This window comes from Parus major, chromosome 3, assembly GCF_001522545.3.
Source record: "Parus major isolate Abel chromosome 3, Parus_major1.1, whole genome shotgun sequence".
Classification (NCBI taxonomy): Eukaryota; Metazoa; Chordata; class Aves; order Passeriformes; family Paridae; genus Parus; species Parus major.
Genome location: NC_031770.1, coordinates 90,294,046 through 90,311,582, shown reverse-complemented (window position 1 = coordinate 90,311,582; position 17,537 = coordinate 90,294,046). Strand labels below are relative to the sequence as shown.

Below are 17,537 nucleotides of genomic sequence, written 5' to 3'. Positions count from 1 at the left end.
TTTCTCTCTATATGTTTTATTTTTCAAAATACAGTTAGCTACACCATATGTTTAAAAATATTATCTATATTAAGTAAGTAAATAACATCAAGACTTCCCCTTAAACCTATAGGAGAACTTACAGAAGGAGTATTACTGTGATGTTGCACTCATCATCTACTTAAGCAAAAGCATGTGTTGCAATCATCTTATTGCAGAACAACAGGATTTTAAAAAATGCACATTGATTAATCAGAAATACTAGCTTTAGCAGAAATACTTCCTTTTCAGAGGAATTTATTGTGAAGAGTTATGAATAAATTCTGTAAAATACCTAACACAAATTAACTTCATAAGAATAGCTACAAGAGGTAATTCTAATTGTTTTTGTACATTGTATTGATGTATGTGATTGATAGTATGGTATTGTATTTAATTCCATCTTAAATGCAAAATCTTCAAGGTGGTGCTAATGATGTAGTAGCAAAAATTATTAATGAGTTTCCACTGTTACTAAAGCTAACTTTATCATATTAACAAGAATATATTGACAAGAATATAATATTGCTTTCTCTACAAATGTAAGAGTAACGAGTTCCTTTGCTGCTTTATTTCAAGAAAACAGAATGGAACTTGTGGTTGCTTATGACCAGATAAGGGGATAAAATAGCTGGAACTGTTGTAGGTTCTTGTCAGCATAGAACATGCTTTGTTTCTAATCCATATTCTGTTTAGCTTTTGTTGACTTGACATATAATATCCAAAGAAGTGGCCAAATCTTTGTTTTTTCAGTTCAGGAATTCCATATATATTTCACTAAGAAATTGATACTCTTTTTGATTTGTTCAATACATTTATATTGCCACATTTTTTTGTTTTGCAGAAGAACAAATGGAAGACTGCTTGAACTCAAGTTGTGATTATCTTTGGAGAACTGAGAAGTTAAAGAGTCAGAGAACAGAGGCAGCAGAACATGACTGTGATACTTGGACTGATATTCATGTATCTGTGAGTGCATCAGTGAATTCTCCATCACATAGCAATGAGCAGACGAGCTTAACACCAAAACAACATGCCAGAAGTTTAACAAAGAAACAGATTATACAGCATACTTTGGATCATAGATTGTCTTTAGGAAAGAAACGTTTAAAGTTTCCAAAGAAAAAACAGAAGAACGAGAAGACCGAGACAACTTCAGTTGCAAATAGAAGTTCTCTTCTTGAGGGCTTTGGTAATATTACTCTTTCCAAAAAAATAGTCCAGTTAAATACTGTTCCTGCTTTGATTGACAGTCTCTCTAATTCACCTATGAGTAGTGAAGACTTAAATATATGTTCACTGGATAAAAGCTTCCCTGATGGCAGAAATGGTTGTGTTCTTAAAGACAAGAAGAGGAAGAAACTACAAACATTACCAAGTTTTAAGCTGGCTGCCTCAGAACTTGGTGCATCAGGCTCTAAGGGGTTCTTGCAAGCAGTTACTACATATAGCAAGTCTTACTGCACCGAAGAGGCTTCTTATGAAGATTTCTTTTCATCATCTAATTCAAATGAAAATGAAGTACAGATACAAGTACCAAAGGAATCAGAGAATCCTCCTGAAGTTTGTTCCAAAGACTCTTTTACAAGCATGGACCTGCATGATGTGAGTTTCAGTGAGTTACATAACTGCGTAACTACTAAGAAAAGCAGGAAGACGTCTATTTCAGTGAATGATTTTCCAGTAAAGAAAAAAATCAAACCAGCTAAACATCCAGGAAGCATACCATTAGATATATTAGGTGATGAAAAAGATGACACTGGAGGAGCTCTAGATACTGATGATGTGGACAGGCTTCCACAGCATGCTCATGAAAAACCCTACAACAGTGTAAATGACTGTGCTCATACTGCTGGTAAGTTACTACATAGAGCTGGAAAATCAAAAGATGCTATACTGCCTTAGATATACTAATGCAACTAAATTGCAAAATGAACTGCCATTCCAAAACGAAAAATACTTCAGAAATACAGCAGAAGAAGAAAATACTGTGGTACTGATTTTATTACTGAGTAAAATAAATGAATGCATAGAATCCAAAAGAACGCCCATTTGTTTTCCCATACCTTACAAGCACAAAGTCATAAGAGATAAGGAAACTGCCCACTATACACAACAAAAGTAATGTTAAGCCTTCTTTTCTCCTAATCTCCTAATTTCATGTTGCTACTCAAAATCTGTTTAAGAAACCAGAGTCTCATCATACGTTCCCTTGTTCAAACTATTTTTACTTCACAAGTGAAAATTGTTACCAGAATTGCAGTTAAGATCATAAAATCTCTGGTGGAAAAAAGATATTTGAGTTAGCAATTTCTTGTATGGTGAAGATGAAATAGGACCTGCAAGAGTTGCAATGGAAGCATATTTTTCAACCATGACTTTTTTATATGGAACTAATCTTAATTTTTAATAATAATTTTAAGAGTATTTTTCTATATTTAAGCATTTTCAAGTTGATTTAGCATAAAGTATTTTAATGTAAATGTATACTAAAATATAGAATCTCAGGAACTTCCTTGGAAGATGCTCGTAACTTACATTGGAATAATTTTCTGATTTTGATATCTTGAGCTTTGTCAAGCTTTACATGGGGTTGAATTTTTGTAACTATAATTTTGTATTTTAATAATATATCTTCCCTAGGAAATTCTGTAGTAGTGCATCAATTAATTATATAAAAGTAATTATTAACTTAAAGCACTCAACAAACTTGCTATCAGACTTGCAAAATTCAGTGGAAAGGTTGAACCATGACTGTGCCTATACGTGTGAGTAATAAGCTGCTGTGCTGTGGGCTGCCGTTTTGAGTTCATTACACCTGTATTTTAATATCTGGAGTGCATAATTTATTACGTAGTTTAAAAAACAGTGGATGCAGGTGTATGTTATACAGGTATAAATGTACACCCATAATTGACAACTTTCTGCTCCAAGTGATAAATGAGCCATAGAGGTGATATGTTGAATCTTGTTCTCACCAAGAAGGAGGTGCTGGTGAGGAATGTGAAGCTCAAGGACAGCCTTGGCTGCAGTGACCATGAAATTCTGGAGTTCAAGACCTTGGGGCAGTGAGGAGGGCATACAGCAAGCTTACTGCCCTGGACTTGAGGAGAGCAGACTTTGGCTTCACCTGGGATTTGCTTGGTAGAGTACCATGGGAAGTGGTACCCAAGGGATGATATTCAAGGATTGTCTCCTCCAGACTGAACAACAGTGCATCTCTACAAAGATGGCATGGAAGAGTGCCAGGAGGTCTGCGTGGATGAACATGGAGCTCCTGGACAGTCTTAAGCACAAACAGGTAGTTTTCAAAGAACAGAAGCAGGGACAGGTAGCCTGGAAGGAAGACAAAGAAATTGAACAGTCACAGGTCTGATTAGAAAAGCTAAAGCACTATCAGAAGTAAATCTCGCCAAGGTTCTGAGGCACATAAAAAAAGCTTATTTAGGTGCATCAGCAACAAAAGAAAGACTAGGGAAAATGTGGGTCCTCTAAGGAATAGTAGTTACCAGGATGTGGAGAAGGCTGACATACTCACCATGGTTCTTTGCTCCAGGCTTCACCAGCAAGTGCTTCAGCCACAGCATCCATGTTGCAGCAGGTGAAAGCAGGGACTGGGGAAATAAAGAACTGCCTGCTGGAGGAGAAATACAGGTTTGAGACCTCTAGCTCTGGAGCCCCAAGCACAAACAAGAAGTTGACCTGTTAGAACAAGCCCAGAGCAGGCCACAGAGATGATTTAAGGACTGGAGCACCTCCTATGAAGACTGAGAAAACTGGAAATGTTCAGCCTGGAGAAGAGAAGGCTCTGAGGAGACCTAAGAGCAGTTTTCCAGTACCTAAAGGAGGCTTACAAGAAAGCTGAAGGACTTTAATGGGGGCATGTAGTAATGGGACAAAAGGGAATGGTCTTAAAATGAAAATGAGTAGGCTTAAGTTAGATATTAGGAAAAAATGTGTGTGCTGAGGCACTGTAACAGGTAGCCCAAAGTTGTGAACCCCTCATCCCTGGAAGTGTTCAAGGTGAGGATGGATGGAGCTCTGAGTAACCTGGTCTAGTGGAAAGTATCCCTGTCTATTGCAATGGAGTTGGAAATAGATGGTCCCTTCCAACCCAAACCATTTGATGATTCTATGTAATATATGAACCCACTGTATGTGGCTTTTTGCCATATGTCAGTGTACTAGAAGACGATCCTTAAATTGTATAGTTCATAATGTCAAAGAAGAGTCTAGTTTTCATTATATAGTCATGGAAACAAATAGGGAAGCAGAAAAATCACGGAGCATTCCGAGCTGGAAAGAAGGGACCCACGAAGATCACCAGTGTCCAGCTCCTGCACAGGACAGCCTCAAGAATCCCACCATGTGCCTAAGAGAATTGTCCAAATGCTTTTTGAACTCTATCAGGCTTATTTGCTATGTTTAAACTTAGTTATTACAGTTAACTTTAGATTTAATTATAACTTTTAAATTCTAGCAACTGAATTATGATCACTGTTCTAGCATGTCACACTTTTATTTTCATGCTGGACAGTGTGTTTAAACTAATAGATTTTAGAGGACCAAAAAAATAATATGATTCCACATACATAAGTTATTCAATGTTTATACTTTTTATCTTTTTTAGGAATGTCTGTAAATCTCAGTTTGTGTTTGTAGTGATTTTAATAATATTTGTGTTATATCATTGATGGCTGTTTTCCCATGTATGGTACATTCAGCTTCATGCATCTTTTGCACAGTCAAGTAGCACCTCAAGTTTGACAGCTTGAATGAGCTCATTTAAAAATGGAAGGAATCAGTAATGTAAGAGAAGTTGTGTTTTCCCTAATAATGCAAGTTTTGCAGAAGAAAATTAAAATCTTGTATTACACTTACTCCTGATTCTCTATGATGGAATAATTGATTTTTATAAATTAAGAGTTATGCATTTCCTTTTCTTAATTAAATGTAAGTTACTCCTTGCTCCTATTAGTAAATAAATAGTAAATGTTTTCGTTTTTTTCCTGTATATTGTATGTTATTTGAAAACTGGCAAATCCAGTATATTTTTAAAAACTAATGAATTCTCTTAATTCATCATATATAGAGATGTATGTTTAGGAGTAGTCAAATAGCCATATAAAATGTTTTATCTGTAAATGTTTTAAATATCAAATATTTTTCTTGCCCATTTTTTTGTTGTGATTTTATGTCAGTGCCACCTTTACTCAGTATCTTTAATGACAAGAAGATTTGATAAGCTTTCTTTCCATAGACTACTTGGAACAATCAATTTTAAAGTAGAAGTATAATATGCAAGCTAATCTGAAACCAAATTTTCAAGGCCTAATGCTTATGTGGTAGCAAGCTTCAGGTTCCTTTGTAGGGCACATTCAACGCTGCCCAGTTGTTCTGCTGGAATAAACACTGCTACTTATTTTCATCTTACTCCAGGTCATGGACTCTTCATCTGAAAGCTACAACAATAAATAATAATGTGCAAGGAATGCAAGAGTATACTCTCTTGAGCTTTTATCATGCTAACATCATTTAGAAATTTGAACTCAGACAGCATTACTTTCAGTCTTAAAAATAAACTTAAGGCTTTTCCAAGTGATTATTATATATTTATGGTAATGTGGAAGGCAAATATTATCCTAATTAGCAAAACTAAGACCCATTGTACTGTAATCAGTGTAGTTCAGTGTTAAGATGGAAAATCTGGAATATCAGTATCTGTTATTTGGTGCAATAAATCATTGTGTTTAATTTAGATTAATGAGTTTTACCTTAGGTTCTAGGTCCTATGGGGCTTAATGCTGCTAAAAGACTGTTTATGTCTTTAAAAGCACACATGTGAAAACTTCCTTAGATTAGATGTGTCTTTTGGTTTTTTTCAGCTTTGGAAGAAGATAATCTCGCTAAAAAATATTTTATAATGTCCTCTATTGACTTTTTATTATGTCCTTTTAAAAAACAAATGAGGCATAAAGAAGAAAACTGTTTTTGCCTTGACTCCTTGTTTCATTTATCCTCACAAAAAGTTGATTTGTAACTAATAAAACAAAAGAGGACAAGTGTTTCTGGGTAGAGGAATAGGTTGAGGGTTGTTTTGATGTAGTCAAATTTGCCAAAGCCTGGTGGCACTTGTCCTAGAGCACATACCAAGCCACATCAAATTTTTATAAACCATCAACAGACTCTCTGAGGATCTTGGGGGGACTCATACATTTTCAGAAGACTTGAAGAAATTATGTTCTGTATAAAAAAAACTCGGTGTTTTCCCATGCCTCAGTAATATCTACAATAATAATAACAACACAAGGTATTAAATATTCTGTGCATGTGTACCTGAAGGATTACTAATTATGAGAAATTTGGACTTAATTACTTCATAGTTGGGGTAAATACTTCAATGGATAAGTACAAAATAGTAGATACAACATAGCTTAATTTAAGTGACACTTCATAACAATATTTTTAAAGTAGAGAACTATACTATAGAAAAATATTTTATTAGATAGACATGGTTTATTTGATCCAGCAGGACTAGCTCATTTTGCCCTAATCATTGCCTTTCAATTCAATGGAAATATCTAATGGAATTTTATAGATAATGTTCTGGTTCAAAACTTCTCATTGGTGTTAAAATTATCATGAATGAGTGAAAGCTTAAATTGCAAAATAAAACCACTCTAGTTTGTGGCAGTGCTTCAGAGGGCTCAGTTGTTGATTTTGGTGCCAATCATTCAGCAGTGTTTTGGAAGAGCATTTAGGGGATCTAATGAACCACTGTGGCAGGAGTTACCTGCATATTGAACTTAGTTTAGGGAGACCTAACACTAGGCAATTGCTTTAAAACGTTCTGTCAACTTTAAAGTCCTCTAGGAAAAGTTACTAAAGATGAAAACTCATTATTTTTGGCTGAGTGACTGCTTTAAAAAGAAGTAATCAGGAAAAAAACAAAAAATAGTGAAGCTTGAGACCTATAGGATGGAAAAGCTGTAAAGTACTTGAGAAGTGCTGATAGACAGGAATGTAATAGCAAAGAATAGCCCTTATTAACGTAGTGCCTAAGATCCGTGAGCTGATAAGCAGAGATAAGAGACATTATCCCCTGTTCCTGCTTTCCTGTAAATATGAAGAACCCACAGGAATGAACCCTAATGGGAAAGAAGTCCAAGCAAACAGGTTTTAAGACTTTAAGCCCAAGTGGGACACATGCTGTGGAGCATGAGAATTCAGCCAAGAGCAGTAAAAAGAATATTATGCCACTTTTCACTGTTAGCCCCCAAGCCAAGCTGCCCCTCAAAAAACCTCCCAAAACCTGAAATAACCTAATGGAAATTACCAGAGACTTCTGTGGATAAAGTGGTGGAGTACATGATCTTGCATCTTATGTAGTCATGTAATTAGGTTTTTTTTAAGATTCAAAATACATCTTTAATAGTTCTGGGGTTTATGCAAAAAGAGGCAATTTTTTTCTTTATTGTGTAGCAAGATGTTTTCTCCTACTTGCTATCAGATGGGCCTCAGTGCAATACTAAATAAAATTAACATTGCTATTAGTTACGTTTTTATTGCATGATACTATATACCTAAATATTGAATTTAAATCAACAATTGTACCTGAAAACCAGGTTTACATTTATCACACAAAAATTACTGCAATAAATTTTGACTAGTTTAAAGATTATAGTTTTTAAATGAGTAATCATAATGGATTGTAATTTGATGATCTGTCACCTCAAGGATTAAGAGTTTAAGTAGCTGACAGAGGAAAAACAAATGATTCTTAGTTATATATGCATTCTAAATAGGGGGATAGTAGCCTTCAGTATTTTCCAAAAAATAATCAAAGAAACTTTGTTAACAGGAGCTAAATTTAGGCCACTTTAATCACTAATTAAACTTTCTTTAATTGATCTCATCCATTTCTTTGAAGTGAAAAATGAATAAGTGCTCTAAAATAGACTATTGAGTGGCATTTGGGAAAAATTCTCTCCCTAAATTTAGAGTAATTAAAACTTAATTATTTAAAAGATAGATCAAAATTTTTCATCTCAGGCAGGTAAGCTATTTTTTCAAATGATTTAGGAGTTTATTTAGTTCTTAGGAAAGTCATCCTGACAGAGTTGAAGAATTAAATAGTATTAATTCATAAAATACATAATGAAAAGTACTGCTTTTTGACAGTGCCTTCTTATGGATGGTCTGATAATGCCTTTATATGCACAGAATCCTTGCCTGCTAACAGTTTGCTAGATTTGCATGCAAAGTGTTTGAAAAGAGCTTTCAGACCTTCATATCATTTTAGATAAAGTGTGTGCCTAAAGTGTTGATGTGAAGGTCTAGCCACTGAAGCTTCATACCCAAATATCTCTGCAGAAAAATTGCACATTTTATAATAATTAGAAAGCAATTTAGCATATTCTCTACTTGTAGTTAATACATGGTTTTCAAAATATAGGAAATTGAGAGTTTTACAGCTGGGTTTTTTAATAAGAATAGATATTCAGAGATGAAGTCAGATGCTTGAGTGTTGTTCCTTTTTTCCCTAACTGAAATACAGTGAGAAAATAACTGGTACAAATTATTAAGAAGTATCTTAAGGGTACATAGCGCTTTGCTATGATAAAATAATAGGTTGCAGTCCCATTTTATAAGATTGCATTTTTCATTTTAAGTTTCTAAATTTGGTTTCTAGGTGGTGAAAATGAAGTGTCAGAGTGTCATGTTACTTATGGCTCTTGCAAAATCTTTGATGAACAAAAGAATAAGCACACTGGGGGCTTAAGAAAAGTTGGAAGACTCCAAAAGGTCAGTTTAACTGAACATTTGCTTTGTTAACCTCTTCAGTGGAGGATCAGAGTCCCTGTGTATATGCAAAAATTAAAGTAAATTGTATTTTTCAGTATCAATTTTAAAACTTTCCTGAATCTCACTTTTCTTGAAATATTATGATCATGGTCTTGGTGTATACCGATAAAACTGAGCTCTCTGGTAACTTGTGCTGGCTGAGTTCATGCCAAGCTGACATCATAAAGGAGGTTGGCAAGCCAGCTCAAACTGAAAATAGCTGAAAAGCCACTGAAGTTACCTGAAAAGATGCCTGTCCCTTTTAGAGGAGTTCCTAAATGCAGCAGGTTTTTTTTATTTGTTTTATACTGGATCATTGCCAATGGATGTTTCTGCTGAATAAGGATTTATTCAAGATTTTCTTTTAGGTTCTGATAAATTTCTTAATTTAGTATTTGAGCTCAATTTAGCTCCTAAAAAGGGGAGAGTGGATTGAGTCAGCACTGAATCTTTTTTAAAGTGTTTTCCTTTGTAAAAGTCTTTTAAGTAAATATAAAACTGATCATGAAAATAAATATTAGTTCTTATAATCAATAAGTAGCAATTCACAATTGAAATGAGTGCTGTGTTCTTTTGAGAGTGGAAAGTCCTAAAGCACTAAAGGATGTCAGTTGTTGTTAACTATATGAAATAAGTTAGGTGTTTCATTCGTAGATACTGGTGGAGTTTAAAAGAGACTGGTCACAGATTTTGAAACTTTTATGTAAAGGTTTTGTGCTGGTGCAGTTACTAAGTTGTTCAACATTATAAACATCCTGAAGATTGGATATTAATCTTCATGGGCCGGTGATCTCTGGATTAAAATGATTATTTAACTTGTCTGCATCTTACTACTTTTTACTTTTTTTTAATATTTATTCCCTTTATTTTCCTAAATATATTATGTATAAAATTAATAACTAGAATGTGTAAATCACTCTACAAGTATAGAAGCATTTAAGACAGTGTACTCTTTAGGCTAAAGTATCTCTCCAGAATAGTTTCATTTCCTGGCACAGAAATCTGACTAAAGCTGCTGCATGTAAATCCACAACCACACTCAATGACTCTTTCTAAGGGTATTTGGAAAAAGTGTGCTTGGAGATTTGTCAGGGTTGTTGGCACTGATTCCTTCTCCAGTGAAATTACTCAACAAGACCATTATACATCAGTGCTAATTTTGACTAGTTTCTCTTTTGATCCCAACATTATTATTGTACTGAAGAGTACAAAATATACTGAAGAGAAACAAAAAGAAATACGAAATTCTTTTTTATTGCTCCCCTTTTTCAGATCTGGCCTTGCAGTCAGAGGTATCTTTAAAAGGTTCTACATGGTGTCTGCTTGTAAAATATACTCTGTGAAGTGTTTAACAGTAACAAGGCTAAGTAGGTGCTAGACGAAGTTCCTATTCAGTGTTTTGAGATGGCTTCTTTTATCCACCCATTTCAGCTTGGTGTTAATACCATTTCACTCAAATATCAATAAAATAGCAGTGCATAATTTCATTCATGTCATTAATGCTTTTTAAAACTTACTTTAAAGGTTTTCATTGTCAGCTTGACTGTGCAGATTCATATGGAGACAATTTTGGCTGAAAAGTAAAAAGGGAAAAAACTTAACAAAAAGGTGCTATGTGATTAACCAGATGCTATGTTTAACAATGAGACTGCTGCACTGAAAAGTTTAAATTTTAAGAGAATATTGTTTTAAACAAAATCAGACTATGTAAATTTTTGTAAATAATTATGTTGCAAAACCTCTTATATACCAATCAAAACATGTTCTTGAAGCTTTATAAAAGCAAGCAAACATTTTACACCATTTTTATTTAATACTTTTTTTTTTCCACTGGCTATGGCTTAACGTTTACATTGCCAACAGTTAGGAAAAAGTTGCAATGTTTAAGTTAGAAAATGTTAGTTAGTTTTCTTTTGCCTAAAGAAAAAACTGGGAGAGAAATGGCACAAATATTTTAAAAAATATAATTTCATTGGATTATAGTATTATGAAGAAATCTTATTTATTTAAATCATAAAATAAATTCTATGCTAAAAATACAACTGCCTAAGGAATGCTATTTCCTAGATGCTTTGATGTATGTATTTCCACAAATGTGGCTGTGACTCTTCAGACAGATTATATTGCTAGGAATCTGTTGTGTGATCTCTTAAATTCATTACTTTGCTTCCCAAAACAAGAGACACCTATGTAAATTACAGCTATCTTTTTAATAGAAAAAGTTTTGAAATGTAATGCCTCAAAAATACTTTAGATGCTTGCAGAATGTAATTCCCAGATAATTATTATATTTTAGTTACAACTGTGCTACAGTGAGCACTACAATTCTAACTTATTCCGTACAGTGAATGCATGTCAGTAGGCCTTTGGAGTTCATGATGTGATGGTAAATACTAAAAAAGCCATGAAAAAACATCTTTAGGAAACATGACTAGGTCTAAGAGTTAACATTATTTAATTCTGTGTTTCTTTCAGTTTTTCATTTGTAGTTTCTTTAATAGAAATCAAGTCATAGGTTCTGTATTTCTCTGCTGTGCTATTGAGTTATGCTTTTGTTTTCTTCAAAAACTCATGCAGGTTGAGTTTCTTGTGTTTTGTTTTAGATTAAGTCAAAACTAAGAATCACTTTGTTCAGATACTTGTATATCACAATTTTAGATTAGAGCACCAATAGTTTCTTTATACTCTTCATAAAGGCCTGCTTAATGCACTGTAAATGTAGAAGATGTGTAACCAAATATATGTAAAATTGTACTATCAACAAACAAAAGCAGGGAAGACAGAACAGTTTGTAATGACAGCTGCATACACGTTTGGGGAAGATAAGTAAGATTTTCAAGAATCTTTAATGGCTTCAGAAAAAAATTATTTTTGGATTTAAAAAAACATCACCAGCACCCCGAAACCAGGACTTTTGGTGTGTTCAAAGGCAGTGAATCCAGACAGATTTATAGAATTGACTCTTAGTTTTGAGACAGAGTTGGTAAGGATAAATGCTGTTGATTAATGCTTGTGAATGTCAGCTGTCAGCAGGTGGCTTCCCTGGTCTAGAAATCTAAGTTGATGACACTGGGTTGCAGGGATAAAGTAAATCCTTTATGCGTTGTGATGTGTTTCTCAATTAGTCCATGAAATTGAATACATAGATCTTTGTTGTTTTGCATAGGGGGGACAAAGTGAAATAAGTAAAATTCATCTTAAAGCCAAAAATGTATTCAAACAAGTTATTTATAGTAGTGGTGAACTGTTGAGTTCTCATTTCATTGCTTATTGTCACAAAAAAGCTTACATTTATCACAGTGTCTGTTGCATGTCACAAATTAAATACTTTGTACTTTAAAAAGATCAGAGATGCATTGTTATTAACCAGTTAACTGCCATTTTTATGCAAATAAAAATTTGTTTTATAGTTTTAGAGGGATATGAGAGGTGATGGATGTCTTTAAAAGCATCTAAGAGTCTCACAGCATTAGAAATGCAATTGGAATAAATTGTAAGGTTAAAAAAAAAAAGTTTAAAATATTGTTTTCTGAGCGAAAATAAATTCTTTAATCATGTGAAAAAAACAGTTAAGCATCACAAGGGATGATTCAAAACATACTTTTACAAAGATGACAGTGTGGACTTCACTGAAATTCCTTCAGTTTTGTTTTAAACAGATTAATTTTGGCTTGTATTTCTTTAGCTCTTGGATTTGGGTTAAATACATCAACACTGATCTTAAGAGCTTTTTTAAGAGGAGATTTTTACAAGCAATCTAAACTCATGCTGTGGAAGAAATAATGTGAAGCAAGTCATTGTTAGATCCTGTTATCACAATCCTTTTTAAAATTACTTTTTTCATGGCAAAACAAATTTTAATATCCTGAAAAATCTGTAACCATAAAACATGAAGCATCTTGCCAGACATTCAGGAAAGTAACTTTATGACTGTATTTTATATGTGTGCATTCATAGACTTTCCTAAATTGTATTAGTTTAGGGGACAACATCATTTTATGTTTTTGAATAGGTACATATTTGAAATACTGATACTTGAAATGTTACTGACTTTGAGACACAAATGAATAGGACAGTGAATTAGAGAAGGTGGAAGCATGCAAGCTCCGTTGCAGTTAACAAAGAAAAAATTGGAACTACCTATCCCATGGTTTGGGGAAAATGTTTGATGTAATGGGGGTGGTCAGAGGGATAGCACTGTGGAGGATGTCTATGAATCCCCTGGTTTGGGACAGTTTTAAAAATACTTCTATATGATTGATTCCATGACTACTTTCACTCAAACTTTGCAAGGCAGTTCTGGTTCTGGACTTTCACCAGCTGGTGAATTTGTCCCCCACAGTTCTCCCACATCAAGTGGAGGGCTTCCAGGACAGAAGCCATACCTTTGGCTGTTTTACCTAACATTGCATGTTTTGGGCCATGTCCTAATGTCAACAGCTTTCTTATCACCCCTTTGGGGTGCTACCATTCCTGACAGGATTATCTCCTGTAGATGAACCTAATGGACTGATTTATGACCTTGGGTCCCTAGAAATAATTCTCTTTATGATGGGTTTCATATTAGCTATTTAGGACTACTTATTGAAGTGCTGTGGTATATTTCTTAATTTTAAAAAGTGTCTTTTAAAATCAGTACCTTTCTAGGGCAAAAGGCACATGCTCCTCTCGGCTCAAGCTGTTTCCTGTTGTTTCAGGGACACTTCCAGCTGGTGTTCACACTCTTGTATATGTTGCTGTTTGGAACACTGGAAATGTGCTGTGACAGTGAAACCTGAGGTAGTTGACTGTAGCTTGTCATCTTAGGAGGCAGGATAGTAAAGATCCAGGAACTGCATTGTCCCAGTTTTTTATATAAAATTGTCACTAAATTTCTTTTCACTCTCTTCTAAAAAAGGGCATAAAGTCTTAAGTAGGTGGAGAGTTTTGATTTACTTTTTTTTTGTCTTCATAGAATTCAGGGAAAAAAAAACACTTCACTGTTTCTTTTTTTTTTCCCCCAGAAGATTGGTAGATTTGGTGACTTTTGATTAAGAGACTGTTTATGTGGCTTCACGTAAATTCAGTACATATTTTTTATTACTACTTTTAGGCAAGTATGAAATTGCTCAAGATCTATCTACAGTGAATGGTAGATAAGGATAAGCACCAAGAATAACATCCGGGAATCTCAAGTTATTTAAAATATATCTATGTCATCTCCATCCTTTTAAATAAAAGTCTGTGGCACTCTTGGATTTAATGGTGGAAGAAAGGCTTAGGTGCAAAAAGCAAATGCAGCTTTCTGGCTCAGAGCATGAGGAGAACAGTACAGAAACACTGTGCAAGAAGTCAAATCATAGAGTCCATGCTTGAAGCATGCCTCATTGCTGAACATATGTATGTATGTTGTTCTTTTCCTGTTTTGAGGTGCTCACAACCATCATGCCTGAAAACCACAAAATCCATTGGACTGCAGTTGCCTTGGCAGAGAATAATCTTAAAACTGAAATTTGTTTTCCCCCTTGGAACCAGCAACTATCAGGAGGAAAACTGCTGCTTAGATCCTATTTTTTTTTTTCCTAATGCAGCTTTTGGAAAAATGGACACCCTACATAAACCTGTTGGTATCTGGCATGACTCTACAGGCTGGAAATCCTTTTGTTAATCGGTTTCCTTTCTAAATTATCAACTTGCAGCTCTTGAAAATAGTTGAAAATCAATCTGAACAAAAGACTTCCTAAACTCCTTTCCATCAGCATTTGACATGTCTTCAATAAGATTCAATAATTTGACAAATATCTCCATCCTTTTCTTTATTCAAATTAAACATTTGATAGATTAATGGTGTGATCTTTGTAGAATTGAATTATTAGCTTACAAAAAATCTGTGTGGAACAGAAATAAAAATATGCAGTCAGTCAAATAGGAAAAAATCTTGCATCATGTTACATATGCACTACAAAAATCTTTTGTGTTTCAAAGAGTTGTCTCCAAGTATGATTAATTCATAATCCTTCAAGATACTAAAAAATATCTGGGTGGGTTTTAAAAAAATTATTATTATTCCCCTCCTAATATTGCTGTTGCACTTTAAAGTGTGAAGTAAATACTGTTCAATTGTTTACCATATAGTCTAGAAGGCTATAAAGCTTAAAGTCAGTTTATTAATTATCAGCAACAAGTGTGTTAAAATCTTGTCAGCAAAATATTTACTGGAGTTTAAAATCTTGTGTCTTAACACAAAGTCAACATAAATCCTGGGTTGAGTCTTTTGGGTTGCAGACATCTTCACCTCAAATTCCACTAGTCTCCAGCAGTCTCCAGAAGACTTCTGCTATCCAAATTAACCTCACGCTGCTAACAGTTGTGCAAACCCACCATGTAACAGTTGGGGTCATGCAAAATTGTTCTTTCACTCTTAAAATGGTTTTATACATACAGCCTGCACAATGGAAATGTGTCTCTGTGCCTCAGTTCTGCCCAGTGACCCATTGTGAGTAAAGTTAATGAGCCACTGATGGCTCCAGTGAAGTAGCTGAGGCAAACATTAATTTCTAATGAGCCTTCCATGAAAGGTTGAAACCAGCATGACCAAAAATTGAATGTTGATGAGGTCTTAAATATCAAGCAATTAATTTCACTGAAGCTACTCTACTGTTGCCCACTACCCTTGTGGCTTCTTATTTTAATCTCGAAGAAAGGCCATAGGGTAACTCACCTGAAGCTTCATGAAGTGCTTTCAGTTGGTCATAAATCAGCTGTCTGGAAGTATTCTTCACTTCACTGGATCATTTTTTTTGTTTGAACAGATGAAACAGATTCATTTATATCATACTTTATTTTTTGTTGGAATTATTTGTAGAAGGGTAGAAATTAGTTCTCTTAATCTTGGTGAGGCTGGGGTTAGGAGGAAGTTCATATAGCATAGAATTTCAGAAAAAAAAAGTTAACTGTGCATGACTTTTTCACAGATCATTTGGGAAGGTGAGTATATGTTGGACGTTATTTGGTACTAATGACAGAATTAATTGGCACCTTAGTGTTGTCTTTAAAATGTTTCTGCTTGCCTATACAGGTTTTCTCTGTAACATAGTGTTACTCCATGATAGCCCTGTTCCTTCTTTTTTCTGCCTTGTGACTTTTTTGGGGTGAACAAGTACCCTTCCTTCACCTAAGCTTTCATCTTAGAATCTAATCATGTTAGAATCTGAACTATAAAGTAGCCTTCTCCTCCCCTGAGCATTCCACATCTTGAGGTACATTTCTGTCTCACTGGTAATCCTGGTGTCTCTTTCTGATACTAGAAAAAGGTTCTTCACCCAGGTGATGGTCACGTGCTGGAACAGGCTCCCCAGGGCAGTGGTCACAGTGTGACCAAGCCTGACAGAGTTCAAGGAGTGTTAAAACACTCAGGCACACAGTGTGTGTGACTCTTAGTGTCCAGTGTGACTCTTAGGGTGTCCTGTGCTGGGCCAGGGGTTGGACTTTGATGATTCTTGTGGGTGCATTCCAACTAAGGATATTCTATGGTTTTGTGATTTCCTCAGGTTTCACATAATAAGGTAAAGACATGAGATTTTCCTAGTAAGATAGTTAAGAACGTGACTGCTGCTTTTCCTGAGTGATGCTGACCAGTGAGTCAATCCCTAATTGTACCTGTTGGAAAGGCTCGGGCTTCCTTTTGGAATAAGAATCGCTACTGCCTGTGCTTGTAGAAATGATAATAATAATGTCATGCTGATTGACGGGGAAGTTTTTTGCTTGCAGTTGAACAATTGGGAAGGAGCACCTCCTCTCCCCTTAATTTTTTGTCTATCCTAATAAAAAAAAATAAATCCCACTCGTTTTGCTAATGATAGGTAAACCTGTCCTTCAAAGTTGCGGAATGCTGGGAAATCTATCCCTTGCTACAGTTTTGAATCCCTGTGGTTGGAATTTTTTATTTTTCTTAAATATAGTTGTTAGCTATGATTGGTTGCATGTGGAAAACCAAAAATTGTCAGGAAGTTGTGAACTCTGACACTGCTAGCCTGAAAAGTCCGAAGCTATTCTTGCTTTTATCTTGCAACAGAAGTTCTAGGGGTTCCTATGTCTTCAATTACAGTATTTCTCATTATTTTCTTGTATTTGGCAGTGAAGGAAAAATGATGCCCAGGCACCTGTCACATAATCTTTCTGTCTTCTAACAGACTAGTTTATTTTTTCATCTTCCCACATGACAGTACTGGATTTGGTTTGGATAGGCTCATTTTTTCACATCTTTCTAGGACCAAAGCAGAGGTATATGTTTGGTGAGGAAATTACAGTTGAAATTCACTTTAGCAGCCAGAGGAAACTTGAAAAATATCAGTATCAAAGGACTGATAAGAGAAAGGCCAGCCAGAAAGTAAATAACAGTTTTGAATAATTGCTGTTTAAAAGTACTGAATAGTAATCATTCATTAAAATTACCAATTATTTTCAGCTATGAGCCACAATTACTTGAAAAAAATTAATGTAATACTAATAAATTATTTCTAAAAACAGCCTAAAAGTTTTGGGTCCTCATTGCAATCTTCTTGTCTTGGTTTTAAAAAAATGGGTGTTTGCTAAGGAAGGCTGGAGCCTCTCTTGAAATGGAAAATGTAAATCGTTTCCTTCTGAATTATTATAATAATAATAATTTTTGAAGTTAAGGGGCTTTCAGGCAAAGA

At 34.6% G+C, this 17,537-nt stretch overlaps 1 protein-coding gene across 1 annotated transcript in view; it reads left to right on the top strand.

The window, feature by feature from the left end:
• Window positions 1–17,537, top strand: part of MCPH1 (microcephalin 1) — a 129,494-nt gene that overhangs the window by 13,929 nt on the left and 98,028 nt on the right. Inside the window, exons 8-9 of the mRNA XM_015621623.1 lie at window positions 863–1,873; window positions 8,711–8,823. Of these exons, the coding sequence (XP_015477109.1) occupies window positions 863–1,873; window positions 8,711–8,823 (1,124 nt within the window). The remainder of the gene's footprint in view (window positions 1–862; window positions 1,874–8,710; window positions 8,824–17,537) is intronic.